This window comes from Apteryx rowi, unplaced genomic scaffold, assembly GCF_003343035.1.
Source record: "Apteryx rowi isolate R43461 unplaced genomic scaffold, aptRow1 scaffold_121, whole genome shotgun sequence".
Lineage (NCBI taxonomy): Eukaryota > Metazoa > Chordata > Aves > Apterygiformes > Apterygidae > Apteryx > Apteryx rowi.
The window spans coordinates 1,234,345-1,257,723 of NW_020447431.1; the positions used below are offsets into that span (position 1 = coordinate 1,234,345).

Here is a 23,379-nt window from a genome sequence, read left to right on the forward strand (position 1 = left end):
CACTCCCAAGGATTCTAGGAATCACTTGTTACAGTTCAAACAGAAATTCTTGTTGTCTTAATAAAATGGCCCTGCTGCTGCCAGGTCACGACACTTGATACAAATGTAGGCTATGCTAGATGCAAGGAAATTTAAAGTCCTTTGGTGTGAAAAATAATTGTTTCTGCTACTAGCTGTAACAGCCTTACTGATGTGCAAGATGCATGTTAGTCATGTAGTCACTGTGTGGCATACTTGCAGAAGAGAATGTCTGACAAAAGGGCTTTTGGGGGGGGATTGTTTCAGGCTATGAAATTAGTTCTTGCTTTCTGACAGTCTGCATGCTAGTGATGATTACAGCCATTGGGTTTGACTTAGAATTCAGTTTCGACAGGGGTTATTCGGACTTGAAACTTTAAGATTCCTGTAGCCACAATCTGAATATGCTTGGACATGGATTTGACCTAGGTTGCACTTGTACAGTAAACCTTTTGTCAGCCCTTTTCTCACTTTCCTGTCTCTTCACTGAGATGTTTGAATGTAAGCATTTTCTTTCTCACACTCCAGCTGCTTCTTCACCCTCTTCTACAGTCAAGCTATAATCCTTTGGTTTTGATATTGCAGTCTGTTGCCATGGAAATAATTGTGATTTCACAAATTCAGTGCTATAAGCACTGCAGGAGGCAGTGGAAAAGGTGGTTGGGAAAAGAGGTACAGCGAGGACATGGGGGCATTTCAGAAGAGTTGTTTCTGAACCTATCTTTTGAGGTTTTCCCTTTTCCCCCCACTTTTTTCCTTTTTGTGTGTGTGTTTTTTCCCCTTTTTTGTAAATGTGGTTTAATTAATGGTTGAAGCTTAACAATTTGGTGTATTCTTAAGTTGCTTGCAGAGGTTATTACAAAATGATGCAAAATGTTCCTTTTCTTGTCCTCGGGATAAGAATATACTGATTTCTTTGCTGTTTGTGATAACTCACTTTTGGACAAAAGGGCAAGGGCTTCGAGCTAAGCATGTTCAGTTTAAGTCATGTCTTTAGCCTGAAGAAACCCCTCTCAGGAAAACGTATTTTTCATAAATAGCAGAATAGGCTGAGGTGATTATGACAGGCAGATGCACTTAAAGCTCTCTGTGTGATTGACAGTATTAAAACCTGATATATTCATTATTTAATTTTTAGTGTGCTCTGCATTCAAACAAGTGCAGTCCTGAAAATCATTTTATGCAGCATCTGTTTTTAGCATTATATTGTGATTCCACATCTATACTGAAGTCTTTTCTCTAAATTGGACACATCCATAAAGGCATAATGAAACTTATGGAGGAAATCAACTTTGTTATAAAATAAATTGAATTGGCAGCATTTACTCTTAAAGACTGCCTGTAACAAAGTCAGTGAGATGATGAATATACTTATTATATGTATTTTTGATTCCTTCCTGGTAAAGTTGTTTAAAACTCTTGGTAAGGAGCCATTTAGCTAAAGGTAGTAGGATCTGGCTGATATATAAACTCCTCYGTGATAAATGAATTTGAAGATCTTTGTTGCATGGATAACCAGCAGATGTTTCAGTGCTTCATTGCCTGTTCCTGTTACAGGTACATGTGACAGCATTGCAGCTATGAGTGGAATTTTAAAGAGGAAGTTTGAAGAAGTTGATGGCTCCTCATCCTGTTCCTGTGTGTGGGAATCAGATGATGACATTTCTAGCAGTGAAAGTGCTGACAGTGGAAATAATGTTCATCCATCAGCCTCTAATCATTTTATCCGTAAGTACTAAAGTGGTGTGTAAGCATGATCCTCCATTTTACATGACCTAAGAAGGATTCAGCTTACTTGAAAGAAATGTAGTGTAGGCTATCTGCATTTATTTTGAAGCTTTTTTCTGTTTTTATTACATTTCAGTGTTGAGATTGTTAGAAATATTTCTTGTTTAAAAAAACAACTATTTCTCTAATAGTTGTTTATGGAAAATCTAGTAGCTGTCAGAGTGAGATTCAGCAGTAACTTCACTTTTTTTACTAATTCATTTATATCTAGAGAAATTGAAATGTTTCAAGTATATGGAAGAGCACTTTCTGTTTTGGGTGGTGATTTGGGTGAGGAGGGAGGAGGGATTATCAGCAGTAACTTGGCTTGAAGTCCAGTGCTTTTGCTTGACCCTGGCATTTCAGAGTTGAGAGTAGCCTGCGCTATCTGCTGTTTTAGAATAGCTGATCCCTATGGCTTTCCACCATACTGCCTGAGCCAATGCAATCACATACCCCTCTGTCCTTTTCTTTCACTCGTTACAGGAGTAAACTCAGTGTGTAATTCTCTCAAGTGGAATATTAGGTCTGCTCTTGATGTCTATATGAGATGCTCAAAGAAAGCAGCAATTCTGTCTTACAAAGCTAGGCTAGTGCTATTTRTGAATCACAACTGGAAGGTTAGTGTAGTTCCTTACCTGAAAATGAAAAAAGGGCTCCTCTGAGTAAGGAACCCCTGTGCTGCCTTCTTTCTGAGCAGACTTTTCAAAAGCGCATTGATAGATTGGACAATCAGGCTCAGAGGGTCGGGGTGAATGGATTGTTCTTTGCCTGGAGGCTGGTAACAGATGGGGTAGCATAGGGGTCTGTCCTGGAACCTGTCCTGTTTAACATCTTTATCAATGATCTGGAGGAGGTGATGGAGTGCACTTGCATCAGGTTTGCAGAGGATCACAACCTGGGGGGAGTAGTCGATGGCCTCAAGGCTCCCATTCAGAGGGACCTAGGCAGGCTGGAGGAATGGGTCGATATGAGCCTTGCAAAATTCAGCAGGGACAAATGCAAAGGCATGCACCTGGGGAGGAAGAGCCCTTTGCAAGAATATATATGGGCTGGCGGCTGACTGGCTGGGGAGCAGCTCTGCAGAAGAGGTGCTGGGGGTCTTGGCTGGCAGACAGACAGCGAGCTGAAGGTGAGCCAGCAGTGTGTCCTGGCAGCCACGAAGGGCAAGAGCCTCCCACGCTGCATTAGCAGGAGCACAGCCAGCAGGGTGAGGGAAGTGATTTTGCCCTTCTACACWGCACTTGTTAGACCCTATCTGGAATATTGTGCCCAGGTTTGCGCCCCCCCCCCGCCCCCCCCAAGAGAGACATTGATAAGCTGGAGCGAGTTCAGCAGAGGGTCACCAAGATGAAGAGGGGCCTGGAGCACTCGCCCTGGGAAGAGAGGCTGAGGGACCTGGGCTTGTTTAGCCTGGAGAAGGGAAGGCTTTGAGGGGGACCTGAGAGAAACTGTCCAGTACCTATGAGGAGGTTATGAAGGATGGAGTCAGGCTTTTGACGGTGGTATGTGGCAGGAGGGCAAGAGACAAGGGACATAAATTGAAAGGAGAGGTTCACGCTGGATGTAAGGAGAAACTTTTTCCCCATGAGGACATCTGGGCCTTGGAACAGGTTGCCCAGAGAGGTTGCGTGGTCATTGTCCTTGGATGTTTTCAAGACCAGGCTGGTTAAAGCCATGAGCTTTAACCTTTAACGGTCTGATCTCCTAGCTGACTTTGCTTTGATCAGGAGGTTGGACAAAAAACCTGCTGAGGTCCTTTCTAACCTGAGTTATTTTCTGGTTTTATGGGTTACATACATGAGAGATTCAGAGAGAATTGAACTAGCTCTGCTGGTGCTAATTTTAGAACTGGGTTCACTGGGGAACATGATGTGGTAATAGCAAGCATGTGTCTAGATTTTGGGGGGGTTGTTGTTGTTTTTTTCTGCTAAGTCTGTAGGGAGCCTTGTTTTGCTTCATCAACTTACTAGCTCAAGTGTCTGCCAGCTCTGGTAACTATCTGACCCCTTTCACTGCCAAATGTATACATCCTGTGTTCTGATTTGGCACTTTCAGGAATCTTGATGCCTTACCTCTGTGGGTGCAGAGAAGAGCTAGTACTGAGTGGTTTTGAAAAGGCAGTAGGTTTCTTCCAGAATTTAAAATGCTAGTGAGAAGAACAGAGATTGGGAATGGTTTGAGATACAGGTGGATGTGAGGGCTTCCTCCCCCCCCCCCCCCCAAGTCGTTACCCTGTTCTGATTGCATCTAAGGCTTTTGTTGTTGGCTCTTGAATTTGAACTCCCTAGCTTAGGGATGGGGTTCTCAGAATCTGCAATTTGTTCCACTTGGCAGTGTGCCGGTGCTTCAGTCTAGTGAATAGGCTTCAGGGCATGATGCAGATGCATTTATTTTGCTTAGCTTTCATTTGTTTTTCATTTTTATGTGGGTTTTGTTTTTTCATTTTCATTGTTTCATTCCTGACAGAGCTGGAACTTATTTGCTCATGTTTTTATAGACAATGACAGTACTTCTTTAAAGCAGTTCATTTTGGGTAACTACTTTGTAAGGTTTTTGTGGGAGAGGAAAAAAAAAAAAAACCTGACCGCTACAACAGTAGACTTTATAATTCACAAAGTAAATAAATCACATTGTTTTTGTGAAGCAGAAGAGATAACAAAGATTGAATCTAAGGAGCATGGCTCTCCATAGTTGTACAGTTTAGCACACAATCAGAATAGAAGCCACATCCACTTCTTCTTACAGTTGTGCTTATATAAGGTGATGGAGAATCAGACCTATAGTCCAAGAAAATGCAGTAGTTCATGTAAATTAGCTCAGGAACTTCTGACTATTCTTCTCTTTGTGACCTCAAAGAAAATTTTGTGATTCCTTCGTGAAAATATGATACTAAAACAGTTTTATTTCCCTAATTTTGCTAGCATTCATCATTTTTGGAAATATACTATTTTCTGGAGAGAATGGGTTAATTTGAGCAATTACTGCAACAAATTTTTACTTAGAACAGGTTGTTTTGTTTTGTTTTGTTTTTCCTTCTTACAGGTTCTGGAATATGACTGTTTTTTTTGTACCAGAACCTATTTCTTCTCAGCCAGATACTGGCTGTAGTTGTTTTCAGATTCCTGTTTTAAGAACCTGGTTCTCTATCATTGTGATTTTCAGTTAGTCATCAGCTTCTACAAAACCCAGATATTAAAATTTATTAACAGGCTATGATCTCTAGATATACAAATGGAAGTCAGTAAGAATATTCAGAAAWAAAGATTATCTGTGGGAGAAAGTTGCAGGATTAGATCATACAGTATTTGAATACAGGGCAAAACATGCCTCACTATTGCAGACAAGTATATCTTCACTAGCATATGTTATACGCATAGCAGCAGGCTTTTAGAATATATAAGACATGTTTACTCTAACCTCATCTGAGATCACTGTCAAATTCTTTCCTTCTCAGCTCACTTCATGCAGTAATGCGGTTATTCTGTATACGCATTCCTTGAACTCTAGGCTCCTGCTGTGTGCGCAAGGCCACTGTGCCTTTCAGAAAAACCTAAAACAATTAGTATGAATTCCTTTCCCTCTTCTTATTGATGCATACGCTGATTCATTGTTTTTACAAGGGATCGCTGAAACACGTAACAGCAACCTAAAAAACGCTCTGTTATGCCATGWGCCCCAGTAATCCCTGTCAGTACATAGTAATTCTTTGTGATAGTGGAATGTAATATTGTAACAGTATATCATAAATTGCACATAGATTAAGACTGCTGTTAATTATTAATGCTCAACTTTTTGCATTAATGTGTATACTTCTTCTCCTGTGGTAACATATTTTTTTCAAAATTAAATTTTGGGCATTTTCAAATCAATTAAATGATTACAGTAGCATTATGTGTTATATTAGATTTCCCTGGTGATGTGCACTGGATATGAATATCCTTTTTAAAAAAAAAATATAGTAATATGTGTGTTTGTGTGTGTATATATGTAAAAGTACAGTAAATGCAATAACCGGATATAGAAGTGTTTGCTGATGTTTCAAATGTAAAATTTRTGACAGAATACCACAGAACTGAAGAGGAGAGTGAGAAGCTAYAGTATTTTTTGTGTATTATGATTATTTCCTTTTCAGCAGGACAGTCTCTGCTTAAGGGCAAATGGCTGCAGTAAGAAACTCCTGTTGGTTAGTTATTACCAAGTGTCAGGTGGTTCCAGTAACAGGTTGGAAGAACTCTTGGGTGGAGTTTGGTCTGTGATTTGGTCTGTGATTTGGCCCTAGGAGATGGAGAGTGAAAAGCTGTTGTAGCCATTGTTAGTTGAGAGCAGAATTGTACTTTGTGGAATTCCGTGTGGCATGGGAATAGCCTGAAATAGTGTTTGGCATGGAGCTGGACCTCCTTGGTTGGAGCGGAGGGCTGCAGCTTAGAATTCTTTTTTTGAATAGACTATGTAGGAGTCAAGGAAGCTGATGGCACTATATATTTTTAAAGTGACATTTGATTTGCCTTAGTTTAAAACGCCAAAAATGGGATCTCAGGAATGTTGAGGAYGCTGTCCAAAAGTCCCTCCAGGGTATCTCAACCTTGCAATCAAAGAAGTTCTGTGCCCCAAATTGGAGGCCTGTACTTAATTTTTTGGAAATAGTCTTTCTGTAGTTCATATAGCCCATGAGTAGAGCAGGGATAATACTACTTTACAGACTAAGCAGATTATTGAAAACCATAATCATACCTGTTTTTAGAAGATGCCATGTTAGATTTGAGGAGCTACTTGACTCTCTAGTTAAATTCACTGAAGCATTTCCAGCATGAAAACCTGTGCCAGGAGACATTTTCCTTTATCCCATTTCTATGTCATGACTGACTTCTCAGTTTTTACAGTTTCTATGGCAACTGTGATTTTTGATTGGTAACGAATAATAATAGCACTAAAAGATTTTTTTTTCTTTTTAAGACCATATAGTATTTTTCCATCAAAGCAGTAGAGTAAGCAAACCCAAGATGCTTTTCACTAATTGGTATTGTAGTTGAATTGCTGTTTAAACATGGATTCCTGTTTGTGGCAGACTCTACGTATACTAATTTTTCAGATAGTACACATGAGAAAATAGCCTTATTAAAGTTGCTGAATAACTGTCTGGAAAACTCCTGATCATTTATACTTAGAATTTAAGACACTTTTACTTTTCAAATCATGTAGATATTTACATGCCCATGTTAACAGCTTCAAGAAACGGACTTACAAGGCATGGCCCTAAGCAATGCAGCAGGCTATTTGCTGAGGTTCTTTGGCAATTTTGCAATTCATCAGCAAAATGATAGTTGGCAACTAAGGATGGAATTTCATCAGGTGAGAGTCTAAAGGAAGAAGAGAAGAGTAAGGAAATAAATTGCTGGGTTATAAGAGAACAGAGAGAGTGGTCAGACTGGGGTAACACAGAAAGGAGCAAATAGAGAGCTGATCAGTGTGGGAAGACAGATTGCTGATGGTGTCATATATGAAAGAAAAAAGGGACCCAAGAGGTTCCCTGAGACAGGAGGAGCTTGACAGGCAACAATTTTTTTTTTTTTGTTAGTATGAGCAAGAAAGCGGTGGTAACAGATTTCACTTGGTAAATATGTCAGCTTGCAGAAAGGGCTACAGATTGGCTGGCTCATAACTGGGAAAAGAGGGAGGGCTAATGAACAAAATGAGAATGAGCCAGCTTATCAAGATCAAAAGAATTTAATGCTCCAGCAGTTTACAAATTCATAGTCAGTGAAAGTGAGTCATCCTCTTTCACTATATTGATGTGTATATTTCAAAATATCTGGTAACACAGAAAATTACTGGAAAATGTTGATTTGGATTCTGTAGTACTTCTGGTTTTGGTCTCTCTTTATTAGCTAGTGAAAAGCCCCTTGTGCTGAGAACGTATTTATAAATCTTGGCCCATATTCAGTAGTATGTACTGACTGCAGGTCTGGAACCATCTTTTGCAGGCAGATCTGAAATCCCTAGATCAGAATGAGGGCATCATGATGTATGAAATGAGATTTTCTGAACTGTTCTTGTCTGAGAGTTTTCTTAAAAATTAAATAGGATAGTTGCATTTTGTGCTTGATTTGTGGTGCAAAATAAAAAGCAGATTAGCAATGGAAGAAGTGTACCAGATCAAATGTAAGCCATTATTTTTGGACTTTTCATAGCAGATGATGTTTTCAGGTGCAATTATAATATGCAAAATGATTTGGATAATTTTATGAATTTTACGAGTGCATGAAAATAATTTACAAGAATAGCATATGTAGCTTCTTTTCTCTCTCCTGTGACATGTATGTACAATTTAAACAACATAAAATCATAATGACTGTGATTTTATTGATAAAGAGGAATGTAACTAAATCCACAGTCTTTAAAATCCTTTCATAAATTCTTGTTTTCAACTAACCTTAAGCTAATTGAGCTAACTTTGAGCTAATTTTACCCAACAGCCTTTTCTGGAGAAACCACAAGGTTAGAATGTAGATGGGTTTTCTTTTAGTGAAGACTTCCTCTGTAGTCTTGGAAAAATAAGATCAAAATTTTAAAACTTGTTTCCTAAAGGTAAGCACTTAAATATCTTGGGTGCTAAAGTAGCTGTCCTGCTTTTAAGACATGAAGAAACATTGTGACAATATTTGGATAACATTTTGGACACAGTATGAGTACCTGGACAAATAGTGAAAGCTATGGGTGGTGTGATATCATCACATTTGCTTCTGTGAGAAAATCATAGATTCTTATAAGGAGGAAAATGGATTTTCTTTTACCATTTTGTAACTTCTAATGTCTTCATTTTTGTCTGAAAATTTTTCTTTGTGCTTTCTTTCTCAAGGCTGCTCTATCCTAACACTAGCTTTCATTCCTACTGAGAGTCTCAGTGGCCTTTCAGCAGCTTCCTGTGGATTATCCTTATGTGCTCTTACGAAGCAAAGGAAGCTTCAGAAAGACTCTTATCATATCTCTTTTCATATCTAGTGCTATCTTTCTTGTTTCATGTTTAGTACATACTCTGCATTTTATGCTGGTTTACAGCTTTTTAGTACCAGTCTTTAAAGGTGGCTAATAAGCTAAGCATGTTCTGCTGTTGTGAAAACTTAAAGCCAAATTAGAATTAGTGTTTTTAATCAATGGTTAATTATTCTAAGCTTTAATTATTTTCATTGTGTATCACGCTCAATATATGAGCCGCTGATAGTGTTTTCTCCTTCCTGAACCCTGCCCTGTTGTTCTTTGCCCACACAAACAATCGGTTTACCACTAGGGGAGAAAAACAGCAGAGAAACAGTGACATACTCTAAATTAGAGATCAGAAAAACAACATATACATATACTGTGTGCCAATATTTTTTTTCCATTTTTGAATTAAATGTCTTCAATTTCTCACTAAACTGATCTGCATTAGAAGTAAGATTTCTTGTAGGCATTTTGATAGAAGTGAGACTTTGAGAAAAGTTAAGTAAAAGAAGATTGCGTTCTTCACATTTAGCAGTCTTTAAGTTCAAGGAGAGCATTTCTTTCATTAAGGGCAACATGGAGCAAGGCCCTCAGCCATTAAAATCACAAACATGTTAACAGCACGTTTCACTCTCCTAGAGAAAATGTTGTATTTTCAGATAATATAGATATACATTAACATTCCACTAATCTTTTGCTTTTCCATCTGTTATTTTGGAATTCCATTGTCAATCATTTAACACCATGCTCTGCTAATAAACATCGCTAGCCTGCTTTTCTCTCTGTCATTGCCTTGATTGACTTGATTGATATTGATAAGCAATGGGCATCTGAGAACAAGGCAGAAAGAGGCAGCAAGAATGCTCACGCTAAAAGGTTTTTGTTGATGTTTGGTCTCATAGATGAAGTGCTGAGATCTCTTGGAATTGATTCGGTTTAGATGGTGGTTGGAGGTTGAGTTGGCAGCTGACAATTCTCATAATCCTGTTTCTCCATTCTCCGTACCAGGCATACTGTCCCTGTGTATTTAAGCTGTGTGTATTTCTTAAGACCCTGCATGCATCACCACACTGTTCTGTTAATTCTTACAGGAAAAAGTTGCTTTGCTATCCCTTGAGTTGATAACTGTTGTACTCCTCAGGAATATATCCTTGGCAGAAAGCAGGGTATGGTTATACTGCCATAGTATAATGTCAAAAGAAGAAATTAGACAATGGAGGAGATTACTGTTACTTTAAACATATTTTTGAGGGAGCTTTGACTATATCACATTCAGACTGCTTAAGTTAAATACTTGAGAAACTAAGTTCTAAACAATGTRTAGCTTTGATAATTGTATTCCATATCTGGGAAGCTAGGTTTGTTCAGCAAATTTTTTTTAAGATCTTTACACAATTTTGCTCACTTCATAAGAAGTCACATGCAATCTACATGATGGACTATTTCCCTTCCCTGGGTTCTGCTGCCTGAGGCTTTTTTCTTTTCTGTGGTCAGTCTTCACTGAAATAAGTGGAGCTTTAAGTAGGAGTAGGTATTTTATTTGTGTAGAATTATATAGTGCTGCAATTACAACATGTCACTGCAGGAGAGTGGGTTACCTTCTTATTACTGATTATCTGCTCATTATTTTAGTATTATCGGCTGAATACAAGATGATGCAATAAAGTTGTATTGTGCAAATTTTCACAGTTAGTGGCTTCTTATGTCTAGCATTTTAAACAAACAAGAGGATCACATCTGTGTCCTTGAGGACCTTACCATCTAAAGTGCCAATACTGTGGTAACTTAAGGAGGTGCATTCTTCTGCTTGTGTTGCACAAGTGTGATGACAGGAGCGAGGTTAAACAGGCATCAAAATAAAGAGATGAATGAAAGCAATAGGAAATTAAAATTGAAAAAAAAATTGTTTGGGATGTACTATATCTGAGGTATAACAATGCAATTTTGCAGTTGTCTCCTTGCAATGTATAAACATAGGGGAGAAAGTCCAGAGTTGCAACCGTTATCCTCAGTTCTGCCAGAGACTGACTATATAAATTTAAGGAATACATTCTTTAAGCTAGGGAAATAGGGACATAGATTGGCCTTCCTGAGACGTGGGAGTTAATTCCTTATTTTTAGTTGTCATTTTGGAACGTTTTCCTAGGGAGAGCTTTATGAGTCATCAGAAGTAGGTACAGTAAAGTCTTACATTAAGATCCAAAGTATGCAAGTTATACAGTAAGAGAAACAAACTGCAAGGTAGAGCTATAAGAGCTGTACTTGCCTCATAGAAACTCTAGGAAAGATTTCTGCCTTTCTCACAAATACATTTGCTCTTGAATAGAGATATTAAAAATGCAAAATATGACTATTACTCTCATTTGAAGCCTATTGGAACGTCAGAAAGCAGTTTATGACCCAGTTTGTCATTAGCAGTGCTGTCTTTCAAGGCCATGTTCTGTGAGAGTGATTTGCGCTTCTGGCAATGGCAGCTGAAGTGCCTTATCTTTTTGTCAGCTAAACTGCTAAAATTGGCAGGTGCCAAGATGTTACTCAGTTAATCTTAGAAAAACATATAATGCTAGTAATTGTAGTATTTAACTATTTAAGATTCTGAGCCTGGTTTAAAAAAAAAAATCAGAAATACTTTCTCTCCTCAATGCTAATCAACACTATTAATCGTCATTCTTCTGTTCACTGAACTTGTAACATCTTGGGTGTTTTGATTGTGTATATGAATGCTGATACTACCATACCACAATGTATGAGGCATCTGGATAGAGTTCAGACCTCAAAGCTTTTAATTCAGAGTTTTCACAATACCTGTTAAAAAATAGTTGGATAGTTGATAAGTAGCTGGTTCAATCTGAATTCACATAATAAAATGACTCTGTTCTAAAAGAGGAAAACCAGTTAGCAGTCCTCAAGGACACTGATCTGTCCTGCTCTTTTCTAGTTCACTATCAAAGCTGTTAGTGTATTTTTGTAACGTGGAGTCTTTGTATTTTAATGAATTCATCTTCTACTCTATATGTCCCAGAGTAATAGTGATGAAAAAGGGGGTTTCACCATCAGATTGACTGAAAACTCTACTACTACCTCCAAAACGAGGCATTAGCTGATGTTACCTATGATTCCAGCCTTATATTACTGGGTTTCACTATGTGTTTGTGTGCAAGATAATACACCAACCTGTAAGCTCCCACTTGCAATGAATGCACTGAATATGCCGTCACGGAACTGACTGTGTGCTTATCAAGGGTGGTTGAAGCTAGTATGAATGCTTTTTGAGCTTTCTGTATTCCTGATCTTTAGTGGATTGCTCTGTATAAATATTTTGCTTGTTCACAATTTCTTCTAAAGTTGTCTCTGTTTTTGAGGCTCCAGACTTGGGATGCAGGCAAACGGTAGATTTTTAGTACTGAAAATCAGTTTTTATGTTTTTCCAACTGAATAGCTAGTTTATCTATTCAAGGATATTAGTGGATACTTTTGAAAATATTAAAGCAGGAGCTATGTTTGAAAGTAAACCTCTTTCGTATTTTAACTGAGGCACAGCTGTACTTGTACATCACCTATTATCAAAGAAAGCAGCTACAGGCGATGGTCATCTGTAGAGCCATAGTTCAGCAGTGGTTACTATGGAAACAGTAAGTGACCTACATTTTACCAAAAAGTGATAAAGTTTCTGTGATTTTTTTTTTAATGAAACACATCTAATTTAATTTATTTCTACTACTGTTTTTCATCTTTTGCTCCTTGTTTTACTCAAACAATTTTTAGTTTGGAGTGATTAGTGTGGGATTGACACAAATCTTGGAGCAGAGATATCATTTCCATGTTACACTGCTATCTAAAGTTAATAGAAATTGCAACCTTTCTGTCATGCCTAATTATATGTTCTTAGGAAGAAGATAACACAATTAATTACAAAGTGTGTTATTATAATAATTTATTATTTATATAGCTTTTAGTGTATGGTCTATAATGGCTTGCAGTGGAAGGCCAATTCACACAAATTTATCTATTTGACTAACATTTCAACTCTCTAGGATACTGTATGAATAGTTACTCAAACTATTAGGCCTTGAGTAAACACTAAAGATGCTTCTGGCTTTAGTGACTTCAGCTTGTCATTGCCTTTAAGGAAGTGAGAATTTTATCATAAAATAAGAAAATGTACTGCAGAGATTGTTGAAGAAATGAGCAGCCAGAAGAGAGGATGATGTATGACATTTGAAATAAAGCTTCAGTTGGCATTTCAGATACACGTTTCACGCAACAAGAATAACATAGAAGATAAATTTTGGGCTAGAGCATGTGTCTAATGAAGTTGTTAGCTGTTCTGGTTTGTCTAAAGCTATAGCTTACAGATGAGCCAGGCCTGGATTTTCAGAAGATTTTATTAAAACAGGTTCTCAAAAAGAATTTAAATTTAATGATTTTCACTTGGGTGGTTTTGTTGGTGTTTAGATAAAACTTTGTTCTACTTTGAATTGTTTAATGTACTTTGTAGTGTTAAGGAATCTTAAGTTTCATAGAATTTAAAGACAGAGAAAAGCTAGAATACAGATTTGTTTGGGGCCAAATATATATTCCCTAATTATTTTGTGAGCCATCTGCTAATCGCTGAAACAGTCTCCTGTAGCCATCAGAGCCTAACATGACATTTGGTGGGACTACCTGAGGCTATGGTGGGAATACACAGGTCCATAACTACCGATATCTGCAGTCCTTGCTCTCTCTCCCACTGGCAGCACACAATGGTAAACTGTTCACATGTGCAGTATCATACACCTTTGGCAGCTGATATTGAAACCACCTCCTGATTAGTCCCATCTTCCCCATTTCTGCTCAATGCTTAAGCATATTTTGCAGCCCTGTATTGCTTATATGCTATATAAGCATATAAGGTGGGTCCGTGCTGCCCAGCGTGCTACTTTCCATCACTTTAGCCATGTATTACTAGATCAGCTAATGAACCATTTTTGGGCTACTGACCCATTTTTGTTTGCATACCTCAAAAATTACAACATTTTTTTTACCCTGTTTTTTGCCCTAGAAAGTTTGAGTTGCATCACATCTGCCTACACTGTGATACATGAAAACAGCAGCAGCAGGATCAGCAAGAAATATTAATTACTTTGTGTAAAATGGCCAGTTCTAGGTGCTTTAGGAGTTGATCTAGTCTGCCTTTATGTTACAGGATTTAATTATCACCTGAACATCCTGTATCCTGATCAAAAACATGGCTTTCTCAAATTATTTTGATCCCGAAAAATCTTAAGTGTGCTTTAAATAGAAAATAGTATTTATCAATCATCACATCACTGACACTTGAGATCACAGTAAAGACAGAGAAGTTATGAGATGCGTTATATGCCCAGAGAATCACAGCATGCCCTGCGCTGAAGGAAGATATGAAAATCGCCAGAAGTCTGTCTGGACTCTGGACCTAGCCTCTTAACAACCACATCATTATAAACTAGCTTTGGGCATGAAATACCTTCCCGGCACCTTTGAAGTGTCTCTGTACTACTTCTGGGCATGAGCCAGTTTCCAGCTGTGATCAATTTTCAGTGCCACAGAAGAAGGTGAAAAATGATCAGTCAAACCACAGAAACCAGATTCTGCACTCAGAAGTGTTGAAATGAATATTCCTTTCTGGTCCTCCACAAGTTGAGTTGAAGTACAGAACCAAGATATTATTATGAAGTTATTTTAATGCAGGACCACACATGTTATGGGCCAGAATGGAAAGTSATGCAAACTGGTAGCTGTAATTCCGAAGCCAAAACCGTCACTGGCTTGTGCCATTGTTTCCTGCTCCCTTTACCATAGCCACATGCACAAGTATGCAGTATGGACCAAATGTCGTTTCCAAAACCTAAATCCAAGAATGTCTTTTATAAAAATATCAGACCTTGCTTTAAGGACTTCAACAGATGGCAAGTCTGCCACCTGCCTTCGTAAACAAGATTAATGTTTAATTGTCCTTGCTGTTACAAAATTATGTCATGTTCTGCGAAAGATGCCTTCTAGGTTTTCAGACTTCCTGTTGTGTCAGAACAAAAGTAGCTGCAGCATACTGGAAACCAAATTTGTGTACCAGTTATGTGCTTAAAGATTATGTATTTATTTAAACTAAAAACTCAGATCTGCTCTTTATGAAATATTTCATCTTATAGAAATAATAATTATAATTGTTCTTATATTAAATATTTTGGTGAAATAACCTCTATGGCTTACTTATACACGACTCACATGTTGTCTTCTGAGATTTTTTCCTCATATGTTAATTGGTTTCACTGCAAACAAACTGTTTGTCCTGTGAGTGTGCATAAGGCATCACTAATACTTTGACAGAAACTCTAAATGTTCATTAGTATCATTTTAACAGTAATGAGATGTGAATTTCATTTTTTTAAGGACAGATTAAGGAAATGTCTACAGACTGAAAACATGATTTCAGAGGTCTAAAAATCTCCTGAGAGAAACTGGCGTTCTTTGAGATCACAAGGTCAGTAGTACGGTAGCAGTTATTCATGTGCATATATCCATACAATTATGCAGCCCCAATTTCAATTTTGTACCATCTGACGGTGCAAGACATGATGTTATATTTTAAGCTGCAGGGATTTTTATTAGCAATTTTAGAACCATATTAGTGAAAACATTCCAATTTCCCACTGCAACTTTAAAATTTTCACAATTCACACTAAAAGCTGTTGGAAGATCATTATACATCAGCAGTTGCAATGTGATTGGATCGGTACAGGAAAAACATTCCTAAATTGTTACCTGTGTTTGTAAACTAATTAACTATTGTATATTTATATTTTTCTTCACTTGCTAGCAAGGGTATAAACTGTTTAATATTTTGGAAAAGGAAACACAGTTGTCTGAAGAGGTACTTTTAAAGCTTGTATTTTAATTTTTATGATGTGATGGGTTGTTCATTTGTTTGTTTGGAAAGTTCACCTAATCAAAGACTGGAAGTAATCAATATGATCTATTCAACCACTAAAACCTAGCCAATACATTTCAAGTAGTAAATGTGTTCAGAGAACTATGTATAATCAGTATAGTGTTTTAATAACTTCACAAAATAATTTAAAATGTTTGATGCATAGCAAAAATGATGGTAGTATTAGCTAAAAAAATGTTTACTGGGCATGGCAAAACCTAATGTTTAGAGAGCAAAATTAATTTATATATTGTGTACTTCTTATTAAATGTTAGCTATAAAAATGCATAAGCTGTCTATTTCAGGATGGGAACCAGTTTAGAAATCCTCAGTAATTCCATTGGAGAAGGTGTGAATAATTTTAACGAATAAGCACTTTCTCTTCTCTTCTCTCTTCTCTTCTCTCACTCTGCTCTTTTGTCTGTTAAGATACAGATTTTGTTCATAATATGATGTAGTGGTTGAACTGGGGACTTGGGAGACTTGTATTCAAGGCTGTTGCCTTCCCTTGCTTTGGGTATCTGAGGAATTCATTAAGTAAATCTGGCCAGGAGAGATTAGGGCCCTCTTTTAGGAAGGTGCTTTATTGTCATACTTAACAAAAATAACTCTGGGGACCATTGTTTTTTAGTATCTGCACTCACTCAAATGAGACTTTAAAAATCCAACCAAATTGCAGCTGAATAAATGCTGAAAGATGCTGATGAGCAATTTCAAAAATGCACATAATTTGTGCTTAAATATTTTAACAAACTGTTTCTCCCTGCCTCATTTTCTTTATCATCCCTACTGTCATTTTGACTGTTTGAAAAGCATTATAATTCAGCGGTCCAGTTTAGTAAGCCCTAGACACATTCTTGCTATTTCTAATCCATCAAGAGTACCCAACAGCTCCTTTATTTTTTTACTTAGGCTTCCCCACCTAGCAGTCTAATGAGGTCAGGAAGGTTAGAAGAAACTAGCAGGAAAGGTCAGAACGGCTGATGCATTGGTCCTTTTCTGTAGGTGGATATTCAACATGCTGGGAATGGGTCAGGTTATACTGTTTGGATTGTGCAGTGAAAGAATGACATGACCAATTTGACAAGTAGCTCTCATTACCCTTTCCCACAGAATGTATTTCCATGACTAGAGCAATTAGTAGGGATTATCTTTGAGAAGAGAAAGAAATGGCTTTTAACGGTTTGTGTGTACAAAAATAATGCTAGATGTTTTAGATATTTCTTATCTGAAGGATTTTTTGTAACTTCAGTTGGCAGGATATCACCCTTTATCAGAAGAAACAATACATTTCCATGCATTTATTCCTATTACTTAGACATAAGTAAAATTGTGAAGTTCATATTAAGCTTAAACTTTCACGTTTGCCACTGTAATTTGCTTTTTTTTTTCTTTTTAAATGGCAGTAGTGCAAAATAATTCCTGATCGATTTTATTCCTATTAATTATTTTGACTTGTTCAGTCAGACTGATCTTTCTGGGGGTCTTGAAGCACACCTTATCCTCTTAATTCACTAAGAGCAAAATTGTGAGATAAGTAACAATAAGATGTTGTTTGACTTTTTACGTATGGAGAAGCTAAGTTCAGAGTAGTTAAACTGTCCAAGATCACACAATTATGCATTAAAAATGGTTTTCAGGGCTTTAACTGTTTTTGGAAATTGATTTCAGGTCTTTGCTGCCTGGCCAGTGCTAACAGTTAGATAGGTTCTCCATTTTATAATCAAAAGAAGAGTTTTGAAATATAACCATTAGCTAAAGTATTAGTACCTCTGTATAATGAAAATAAATGTGCTGCAATTAATAATAATTGCTTGGCTGATTCTTTGCAATATTTCTCTTATCAGGCTATGTTGTAGGGTTTTCACTGATTACTCACTGTCTAGTAAAAATTCCACTACAATCTATTTGATATTTAGTGTACACATTGGCCTCTGAATTTTTGTTTTTGTCTTCTGAAGATGATTTGGCTTTGGTAGAAGACTGAGTGTTGGATGGAGTGTTTCAGTGCTCCTAACACTAGTAAAGTCACCTGGTACGTTGTTTATATGCTCAGATCAGACGAATTGCCAGATTTGTGGACAGGCAGGAATTTTTACTCCAGTTTTGGTTCAGGACAGATTTGACTCAGGCACTGGGCCTGTTTAGTATTCTGGGTTTTAGCTATTTTTATCCCTGTCCACAGAAGTTTGAGGTCATTTGTACACTTTCACCAGTTGCTCTGTGATTTTATGAAGCTATGTGATGCCTTTACTATCTCCCACTTTCTGCTCAGCGCATATTGCATTTTTGTGAATTTTACCTCTAACTTTGCTGGAGGGTTTGGATGCAAATGAGTTTTGGGGAGGGGGAGTGGGTAGAAGTGTATTCCTAGCACAGGTTGACAATCAGTGTCATAGTATGGTATTTCTGATTTTCTCACTCAGTTACTTTACTCTGTCATTCAGTTACTTATGACCCATGTGCCCCATTTTCTGCGTACTCACATTAGATAAAAACTTCCTAGACCTCAAAGTAAACATTCCAGCCTCATTTTCAACAGTTTATCATGGTCCACCCTCTGAAATGTTGTCTTGCCTGTGCTTTTTCCTGCTCTTGGTTCTTCTATTTCTCTAATTGCCACTCAATTTATTTTTCAAAAGATACTTTGTTTCCCTCCCAACCCTCCAGCTTTCTATACAGTTAGGTCTTTAGTAGATTTACATTTCTATATGTACTTTATTTCTGGCTAATCTCACAAAAAAAAATTAGTTTTGATGTCTATGCTAACGGCTCATAGGTGTGTTCCTTTTGGACTTTTACTTTAAGCTCATTTTTCACCAAGTAGTTTGTCTTGTACATCTCCTGCAAGATAGTTAACTGAACAACTTTTATATTTAACGTGAACATGTCTAACTGATGTTGAGCTGAAGGTCTCCAACTAAAATTGAGTTGTTAAGCCTTCTACCTGTGCGCTCGATTTCTTGTCTATTATAGACAGTCTCTGTATCCTGCCCACAACTTAACCAATGAGTCTTAATAAAAGCTAAGTCTATTCCTCGCAGTCTTCATTACTCTTAAGTCTTAAAGATTCCTTCTACCCATCATCTCTTTGGTTGGGCTTTTCAACTCACTGGGAGGCAAACTTTTTAGTATTTCCCATCTCAAGTATTATTGTGTTCTCATGTATATCTAATGTTACTTCAAGATGATGTTACTTTGACCAGCTCATGCATCTCTTTGCAACCCCTTCAGCAGCACACTTTTTTACTGTCATAAATGTGTGCTATTTGACTCTGCTTCTTGGTAGAGACAAGTTCTTCTTGATCTTTTCCTCTCCACTTACCTGTCAGCATTTATTAATATTGTTAACTTTTAAAATTTTCAACTCCCATGCTGTTTCTAATGTTTTGGAACAGTTCCTGTAAGTCTGTAAATGTACTTCATTGGTTTTTAGATTCTTTTGTAAAACTCACCTTTGCCATTATGCCTAAAAATTTTTCAGATGCCATATAAAAATAGCTGTTATGAGATGACAATTGCCATCTCTTCATTTTCTCTGCAATCCCATCTCTTTGAATCGATCTTTGTCTCTTCCTTGACATTTAAGATATATTACTTTTAAAACAGAGACCAACTTTTTTAGTCTCTCTTAATGCTGTTGTTATTGTGATATGATAATGTAAGGATATCTACCAGGCGAGGTTTGTGGGAAAAGTAATATTTTTTTAATTAGATTAATTTATACAGGCAGACTTTTGTGTATATGACCCCTTCCTCATGTTCTTAAAGCGTTCTGTTTTCCTAGTCATCTTAGCTGGTCTAATTAATGATGCTACTTTTCTCTGCAAACTGCCTATATCTTTGCTTGACACACCGAATGTCATGAAAGGGCTATCAGTTATCAATTTGTGTCTGTTCATGATTATGAATGTAATTTTTAAGAGTTTGCAACTGCAGCAAAAGAATAATAAGATCAGCACTGAGTAAATACCAATTTGCTATGGTAAGTATGTTAAAAGCTAAATATGACAACTTTTCAGGAATTCTTTTAAGTGCTGCAGATAATAAGAAAACTGCAGGATACACAATGCATGGCTGTGAACTCATTGTCATTGTAATTGGCATGAAATTTGTCGTTTCTCTGGAAGAGTAGAACAGTTGGCCCTGGCAAACGTTTGTAGTTCTTGAAATCTGCATTTACTATCCTTTGTCTTGGTGACTTACATAGTCATTACTGACAGTGGAGTTACTGCAGAATGAGAATAGTTATGTGGACACAGCTAAAGCAGCAGGATCATTGAAATCCACCTGCCTGAAGAGATCGAATGAGACACAGAGAACCTTGACTTCATTCTCTTCAGTCACAAAACTGGTTAGTTCCTCTGAGCTTGGAGCTGTTGACCTGGTAGAAGGCTGCTAACAGTAAATGACAGCTGGTGCTGTCAGCTGACACCTTTTTTGTAACCTGGAAGGTTGAAACAGGCAAGTTGACCAGGCTCTTTCTAAATATCTGACAAGACTAGTGTTATCTCCATCTATTTTAGCAGAAATAACCAGGGTCTTCCTGCTGCTAAAAGGGAAAATGTTGTGACAGAGACAGGACTATCCACAGTACTTCAAGATGTCAGGCCAAAGGGATAAATTTGGTTGGCAGACCTATTCACTGATACATTTATTGTGAGGATTCCAAAAATCACACTGAATTAATAATCACTTCTTTTCTGCAACATAGGAAACCACCAAGTGATGCAACTTCCTACCAGGTGATATCAGTGGTCCACACAGTCCGAGTTTGTCTGTGCCATAAATTGGTGAGCCTTATTCAAAATATTTGCATAAAATCCTGGACAGAAGTTTGACATTTTTTTAACTACTCACTGGAAAAGATGTGGAATAATGATAAAATAGGGACTAATCTCCATTAAAATGCACAAATACAACATAAAATGCTGAAATAACACCGTCTTTGAAGACTAACCTGACATATTCAACCCTTGGCATTGTACTTCAATCTGAGAGATCAGCATATCTGCTTAATACTGTGAGGAAAAGTCTAATTGGAACATTAAGGCCTGTAGCTGGTAGGTGGCAAGCAATTTAACTTTAAAAATTCATGAAGATATCTGAAATGCTGAAATCTTGAAAGACGTTCGGGCTTTAAAAATAGTCTGAAGGTATCTTTATTCAGTCTCAATGCATTTCAGGTAGAGTTCTGAGATGAAACAAGCACTTGATTACCACTTCTACAAAAGAACTTCCAGACTTCAGCATGTTCCAGAAATGTTGATCTTTGTACTGTTTAGGACATGTGACAGTGCAGTTATCCTTTATACCTTTGGAAGGGTAGACCCAAAGCACAGTGTCCTTGAACACCGGTTGAAAACGTGTAATCGAATTGTAAATCAGTGGTCCGTTTTARTTGTTCATTGAAGTCGTGGATTCATAACGAGACATCTTAAAGCTGTCCACTGATTTTCTAATCTGAATGTGGTTATTTGAATATTGTTAATCAGTCTCCTTCCTATAGGAAAGAAATGGAAATCATTGTTCCTTAGAAAGCATATTTCTGAATTGGAGGGTCTTGCTCACTGACACTTTGTTTTATTTCGATGTTTCAGTGTCATCTCCAAGTCATTAATGTTTATAATGAAATAATCAAAGAATTGCTGTAAGCGTATTATGGTTCAGATTTTATCTTGATGGCAATCTGGCAAATAGGCTATGAAACTTATTTTGGATTCTAAATATATGATAGGAGTCTTCTCTATTGAATTTCTTAACTACTTTAACATTGATTTCAGAGGAAGCCACATCATCACCATATTTTTAGGGGACAAGGAGGAAAATCTCCTGCAAAATACTTCTGCCTAATAACCTTCTTAATGTAGTCTTCTGTCATGGAACATATGAGGGAAAAGTGTATTGTGTTCTGCTGGTAGGGAAAATTCAACATAAGCAATAAACTTCCCAGTGCTGTGCTGACGTTATCGATGATGCTGGTACACAAACAAGGAAGTGAAGAAAAATTATTTTCAAGCTCTGCTGGATACATATATGGGAAAGAAATCAATGCTGCCCAATGGAAATGGGCAAAATTATTAAAGGAGAATCAGTTTCTAGGCCATAAAGGTTATTTGAAACAGTGAACATTTAAAGAAAAATAAAAAGGACCTGAAAATACAGCCCAGAAAATAGTGGCCTTTTAAACTTTAAACGACGGATCTAAGGTGGTATGTGGGGTGTACAAAGGTGGGAGTGTTGCAGCCAATTCAGTTCCTGTGGAACGAAATCTTTAATTGATGTAATTCAATACAGACACCTTATTTTAGTATTTAAGTATCTTCTTGTTTATAAGAATAAAAGTCCAAACACTGTATACTTTATTCTAAGTAGTGCATTGGAAATGTCTTGTGTTGTAGGTTGGGCCTCTTTGTAAGTTACTGCCTAGCTGTTGTAAAATGCAAAAATACTTTACGTTGCTATTGAGGTCTGTCTGTTGTGTGCCTATTATTTTATCTTTGTCTCTGTCCAGAGTAATATACCTGTGCATGTATTGTAGGCAGGAACAGTTTCCAAGATTTTAATGAAAGATTCATCTTCCAGTGGAAGGAATCTTTAGTAGCTGAAAAAAACTAAAGAGCTTTTCTGCTCTGGTATGAAAATCTTGAAAGTGAGGAAAGAGGTAATGCTGCTGGTTATGGTGGTGAAGAAGACTTCAGAAAGTTCTATTGAGAGTAAGTCCAGTAGGAAAAGATGGTCTGATTCCTCTTGACCAGATTTTATTCCTGTTTCAACTGCATTAACTTCAGTAAATTTCTTTTTGGTTTTCTGTTGTATAAGGGAGATTAGAACCAAATAGTTGGAGGGAAAGAGAAAGGGAAAATAATAGTTATCATGCTTGCTTCAAATATCTCTGTGTAATTTAATTTATTTTTAAGCTTTCTGCTGGTCAACAGTCAAATGAAAATTATAAGCTGGAAAATCATACTTGGAGAAAAGGTGTGCTTGGTAAACAAGCAATAGAAAAGGAAGGGAGTATGTCAATTAATAACTGAAAGCCACCTTTATGTTTCTACTGTTAACATCTTGCAATTTCTAACCACATTAGGAATAGCTCTGTGTAGCTCTGAATTACTAGCTGGCATGGTTCATGTTGTGATGTCTGAGCTGTCATGGAAACTAGCTAGAGCAAAGCTGGCTCATGAAGTAGATGGAAGACAGCACAGGCACTCTGTATTCTTAAAATATATAGCCTTTTCTTAAATTTTTTTTTTCTTCCTTTTTTAACAAGATAACAAGACATTGACTCTTTAAAATAGAGCAAACTCTTGAGAAACTTCATGCTCTGCTGGTGTTCTGGGCCTTGTATATGGCCAGCCATGGCTGTGTCAAGCATTACAGCAACCCTTGCAAAATTAATTACTTTGCATTAGGTGATGTGAATAATCAACAGCAGTTAAGAGATTCTTTTGCCACTTGCTGTACATCTCTCAGTGCGTTAATTAGCCTGCCACAGCATTAATATGCTCTTTGCTTTTGGTAGTTAACCAGCAGTTTTGAGGAAGGTTGTCAAAGGAGAAAGAAGGCCTGCATGTTTACTACAGAGTATTTTTGTTTGAGTCCAGTAGCTTTTCTAATGCATAGTACTCTTCAAGTACATTGAGTTATTTTCTGAAAGGAAG

The 23,379-nt window shown here is 37.2% G+C and overlaps 1 protein-coding gene across 1 annotated transcript in view; it reads left to right on the top strand.

The window, feature by feature from the left end:
• The first annotated feature begins 1,589 nt into the window (after nucleotides 1–1,589).
• The window catches only part of CSRNP3 (cysteine and serine rich nuclear protein 3), a 68,425-nt gene continuing 46,635 nt past the window's right edge, over nucleotides 1,590–23,379 (top strand). Inside the window, exon 1 of the mRNA XM_026091219.1 lies at nucleotides 1,590–1,746. Within this exon, the coding sequence (XP_025947004.1) occupies nucleotides 1,599–1,746 (148 nt within the window). The 5' untranslated portion in view covers nucleotides 1,590–1,598. The remainder of the gene's footprint in view (nucleotides 1,747–23,379) is intronic.